Consider the following 5000-nt stretch of genomic DNA (forward strand, 5'->3'; position numbering starts at 1 on the left):
GCTCAGAGAGAATGACTCCAGCGCTGGACACACACTCCCAGGCAGTCAATGGAGCTGAGAGGGCGTGACACATAAAGAGTGGAGAAAGAAGCTCAAGACTGTGTGTGTGTGTGTGTGTGCGTGTGTGTGTGCGTGTGTGTGTGTGTATGTCACATCATTTTATCTTCTGCACTGTTTGTGTGTGTGCGCACGTGTTTGAGCGCGCATGCGTATGTCTGTGTATGTTTAAGTCCAACTGAACTGGACTGGACCAAGCTGCTGGTGTCCTGCTCCTCTATGTGTGGGCTTCAGTGGAGTGGAGTTGAGCTGAATGTCAGTATTATTATCCATGGGGGCTGGAGGGCTTTCAGAGTGAAACTTCACCCTCTCACAAAACTCTCCCACCCATTTCACCCTCTCACTCCCTGTCCTGCTGACCGGCTTGTGATTCTACTCTCACTCTCTCACTTCTCATTCTCCCAATCTCCACACATCACCCTTTCTCTGCCGCGTCCTACCTCTCTCCTCACCTTCTCACCCTCTCACTCTCTCCTCTCCTTCTCACACTCCCACTTCGCATTATAGAACACTGTCCAGACCGCATTCAACACTACAGCTGATTTAACTCTCACACTTCGCATTATAGAACACATGCAGTCCAGACCGCATTCAACACTACAGCTGATTTAACTCTCCCACTCTGCACCATGGAACACATGCAGTCCAGACCGCATTCAACACTACAGCTGATTTAACTCTCCCACTCTGCACCATGGAACACATGCAGTCCAGACTGCATTCAACACTACAGCTGATTTAACTCTCCCACTCTGCACCATGGAACACATGCAGTCCAGACTGCATTCAACACTACAGCTGATTTAACCCTCCCACTTCGCATTATAGAACACATGCAGTACAGACTGCATTCAACACTCTGGCTGATTTAACTCTCCCACTCTGCACCATGGAACACATGCAGTCTAGACTGCATTCAACACTACGTCTGATTGAACTTTATCACTCCTTGCTGGACCGGCCTGGACACTAGTTACTTCACTGCTTTATCTACCCAAGAACCAAGAACAAAGCATATGGGTGCAACTCATTGGCCCTCAGCGCAACATGTGCAACACTCATGAAAACAATGAAATGATGACCTAGAAACAGGCAACGTCTTGTTACTGAAACACTACCAAACAGGGGCTTGTATATTACTGTACGCTCTAAAACGTCACTGTAGCCACAGGCCATAAATGAGCTATATTTATGTATTATGAAACTGTACATAATTATTCCGGAGTCTATTTTTGTCAGTGTCTGTTGCTTTCTGGCTTCCCAAACGGGCCCATGTTACACATAGCCAAGTTACGGTGGGGCTGCAAATGTGGATGCCATTTAGATAATTGCTTGTTTACGTTTAATACTGCTTGAATGTGATATTTCAACACAAGGCAAACAATTTTTACAGCTAGATTTCATTATGTTCATATTCTACCCAGTGTATTTTGTATGATCAATATTAAATACAGACCCATTCTTTAAAAACAGGTGTGTGTGTATTTGCTCCCTTATGAGAAATTAACTCAAAACCCACAGTGAGTCCCTGACAATTGGTGTCTATGCATATGATCGTGGAGGCGGAACTTTCTTTTATGGTTTTGGTAGCAGTCCGTCATGAATAGAGGACGGACTAAGATGAAACGGTGCTGCAAAAGGTATTCATGCTGAAGTGACAGTAAACAACACAGGCGATGAAATAAGTAAACGATGACATATACGCTCTTCAAATGCGTTGCATACAGAGATTTCTGTTCTCTTTCTCTCTTGGGAAAGTGCGCTTCTGTCGCCTAACTGTACGTTTGGAATCAACACAATGCTTTTCCGATTTACATGAAGGAACTCAAGTCGAGCCACAAGGTGAACGAGAGATTGCCACAAGCAAGCAGGTAAGTAATTCTAAAAGTTTCCAACAACTTGTGTCATTAAGTTACCGTTCTTCAGAATGTAACGTAATTTTGAGGGCAGTGACGAGTGACTTCTGCTCTGTCTCTGCACCATACTGGCATTTTGACTTATCGCCGCCTGCAGCAGAGGGGAATCATGTGTGTAAATTCTCACCTGGCTGACACGGTCTATATTGCGCCCTGTCTACTTCAAAGGGGCCCAGGCGAAGGGTCTGTCAGCAGGTTCTGCAGCATTTTGACGCGCAGTACACGGAGGAGCTTGGCAGCTTATGGACATCAGCAAGGTAAGTTGGGGACTAATCAGCATGATTAAGGAGAGTCGCTGATGAATGCTCCGGTTTCAGTACCAGCCAGTGAAGATATCTTGTGCTTAAGACTGGCTGGCCAACTAATTACTTCCCTTCCGGCCAGGTCGGTGTTGCTGAACCCGGACTGCTGGCAGTATGGGGTGATGCTGAACCGCTTCACTGATCTATCAGACCTGCGGACACGGCTGCAGGAGCTCGGATACACCAGCCTCCTTCCTCAGCGAGGGGACCACTCTACCCCTACACACACACATGTCCAGGAAAACACACATCACTCTCACACACACAGCGATGACCGGTCTCCTCAGAGCCCCCCCAGTGCGCACACACACATTCACCCACGCTGGCTCGCTGCTGGCTCTCTGGAGTGTGTCGTGCAGCGGGCAGCGATGCGTCTGCCGGCCCCGAGGCATGACCACGGCCGTCTCAAGGGCTACTTCCTGCTGAACGCTGCCTCCCTGCTTCCTGTGCTGGCGCTGGGCATCACCGAGGGGGAGCGCGTGCTGGACATGTGTTCTGCTCCCGGAGGCAAAGCCATCGCCATCCTACAGGCTGCCAATCCAGGTGTGTGTGTGTGTGTGTACTGCCACTGGTGGAAAAGCCATCACCATCCTGCATTCACCCACCCAAGTGAATCTGTCCAGATGTGTGCGTGAGAATGAGACATGTAATGAGGTTGTGTCGGATCATCTGTGTCCATACTGTATGTGATATATACAGGCCCTCTACATTGTTCAAAGCTAAATGTGACTGTGTGTTTGTACGTGTACTCAGGCCTTCTGCATTGTAATGAAGTCAACTCACACCGCTGTGATTGGCTCTCTAAGACACTGGAGTCCTATGTGCCCGGCCCTCTGATGGAGACAGTGCGAGTGACTAATCAGGATGGGAGAGATTTCGGACACTCACACCCAGGGGTGTATGATAAGGTCAGTCCTCTTTACATAGACGTGTGTGTGTGTGTTTGTGTGTGTGCTCACAGCAAAGAGAGGAAGACACGGCACTTTTTTCTTTACATGGATGTGTGTGTGTGTTTGTGTGTGTCTGTCTGTGTGTCTGTCTGTGTGTCTGTGTGTGTGTGTGTCTGTGTGTGTGTGTGTGTGTGTGTGTGTGCGTGTGCTCACAGCAAAGACGGGAAGACAGCACTTTCCTCTTTACATGGACGTGTGTGTCTGTGTGTTTGTGTTTGTGCCATTCTATTCATACCTAGCTCATCACATTTTAAGTTAAGAAATTCAACCACGTGGTTTTGTTTTCACCAAGTGCAGCCCATCGACTGTGGTTTAAGTGAAGAGGAAGTGACTATACAGTACCACAGTGTCAAGAATAGAACAGGGTTTATGTTCATTTACTCCTGAGGCCAGGCTGTAGTTTCTGCTCCTGGCCACAAGGGGAAGCCCTAATGTCACCTCAACTCTGCTTTCTCCTTCACTGAGGCGCAATAGCCCAGTTGCAGCAGCCATGGTGCCTCTGCTCCCATTGAGGTTGAGGTTTTCACATGCTTGTCTTAACAGGAGCAGAGGTGTTTGTGTGACGTGTGTGTGTGCAGTGGTGGAATGTAACAAAGTACAAATACTTCGTTACTGTACTTAAGTACATTTTCCACGTATTTGTACTTTACTTAAGTAGAATCTATAGTGCATACTTTTGACTTTTACTTCGTTACATTTTGCAGCAATTATCTGTAGCCTACTTTTACTCCGCTACATTTCTACAACACCATCGTTCCTTTTTACATTACATTTTATGATCATTTTTTTTTTCTCTTTAACAAACACGTTTGTTTCACCAGGGGGCTGGGTTGCTACCAAAGATAGAGCGCTACATGCACCATTTCTAAATCTTTGAAACTAGTCTAGACCAGGCAAAGCGTGAGCTTGTAGTCATCTGCATTCGGTAGGCTATATTCACCAGACCCATGGCTATACTGGACATGCAACTGTGTTCTGTGCCCTGAGCATATGCTTGCCTTTCTCTGTCTATTATCTGCAGTGTTAGGGCCTCCTCTCCGATGAGATTGCGAGTCCGCAGAGCAGCGAAGTTACAGGCTATGCCATTGCGTCTGTCACACGTCTGATCATTTGCGGCATAAATTATTATACTATGGACTATAGACTATAATTGGGGCAGCCGTGGCCTACTGGTTAGGGCCTCGGGCTTGTAACCGAAGGGTTGTCGGTTCGATCCCCGACCAGTAGGACAAATGTGGGCGGGGGAAGTGGTTGAGCACTGCTCTCCCATGCCCACATTCATGGCTGAAGTGCCCTTGGGCAAGGCACCTAACCCCTCACTGCTCCCCGAGCGCCGCTGTAGCAGGCAGCTCACTGCGCCATGTTTGTGTGCTTCACCTCACTGTGTTCACTGTGTGCTGTGTGTGTTTCACTAATTCACGGATTGGGATAAATGCAGAGGCCAAATTTCCCTGAGGGGATCAAAAGAGTATATATACTTATACTTATACTTATACTTAGAACCGCTGTCCGGAAAAAACTAAAAAACTAATCTGGATGTTCCAGATTAAAATATTTCTCAATTGTGTGATCAAATAAAGAGGCATAGCCGGGTAGTAGGCCTAAAGTGAGCGCCCATTCAATGTTTATGCGCGTCTGCGCAAGTGAAACTGAAACTTATCATAAAGACACCTTTCTCAACAACTTTTCTGTTCAATCTGGACTGGCACAGTTGGCATATTGATCCACCGGGTCCACGTTTCCCTTGTCTACCCCGATAAACTTCAGCCTCCTGT

At 47.3% G+C, this 5000-nt stretch overlaps 2 protein-coding genes across 5 annotated transcripts in view; both read left to right on the forward strand.

The window, feature by feature from the left end:
• The window catches only part of arl13b (ADP-ribosylation factor-like 13b), a 10295-nt gene extending 8766 nt beyond the window's left edge, over positions 1-1529 (forward strand). For all 4 annotated transcript variants that reach the window (XM_042080058.1, XM_042080059.1, XM_042080060.1 and 1 more), the window contains one exon: positions 1-1529. This exon is cut by the window's left edge. The gene's annotated coding sequence lies outside the window, so the exon portion shown is untranslated.
• An 88-nt stretch (positions 1530-1617) lies between these two features.
• nsun3 (NOP2/Sun RNA methyltransferase 3) overlaps positions 1618-5000 on the forward strand; it is a 5594-nt gene continuing 2211 nt past the window's right edge. The window contains exons 1-4 of the mRNA XM_042080053.1: positions 1618-1928; positions 2142-2230; positions 2358-2818; positions 3029-3183. Of these exons, the coding sequence (XP_041935987.1) occupies positions 1770-1928; positions 2142-2230; positions 2358-2818; positions 3029-3183 (864 nt within the window). The 5' untranslated portion in view covers positions 1618-1769. The remainder of the gene's footprint in view (positions 1929-2141; positions 2231-2357; positions 2819-3028; positions 3184-5000) is intronic.

This window comes from Alosa sapidissima, chromosome 23 (genome assembly GCF_018492685.1).
Source record: "Alosa sapidissima isolate fAloSap1 chromosome 23, fAloSap1.pri, whole genome shotgun sequence".
Lineage (NCBI taxonomy): Eukaryota > Metazoa > Chordata > Actinopteri > Clupeiformes > Clupeidae > Alosa > Alosa sapidissima.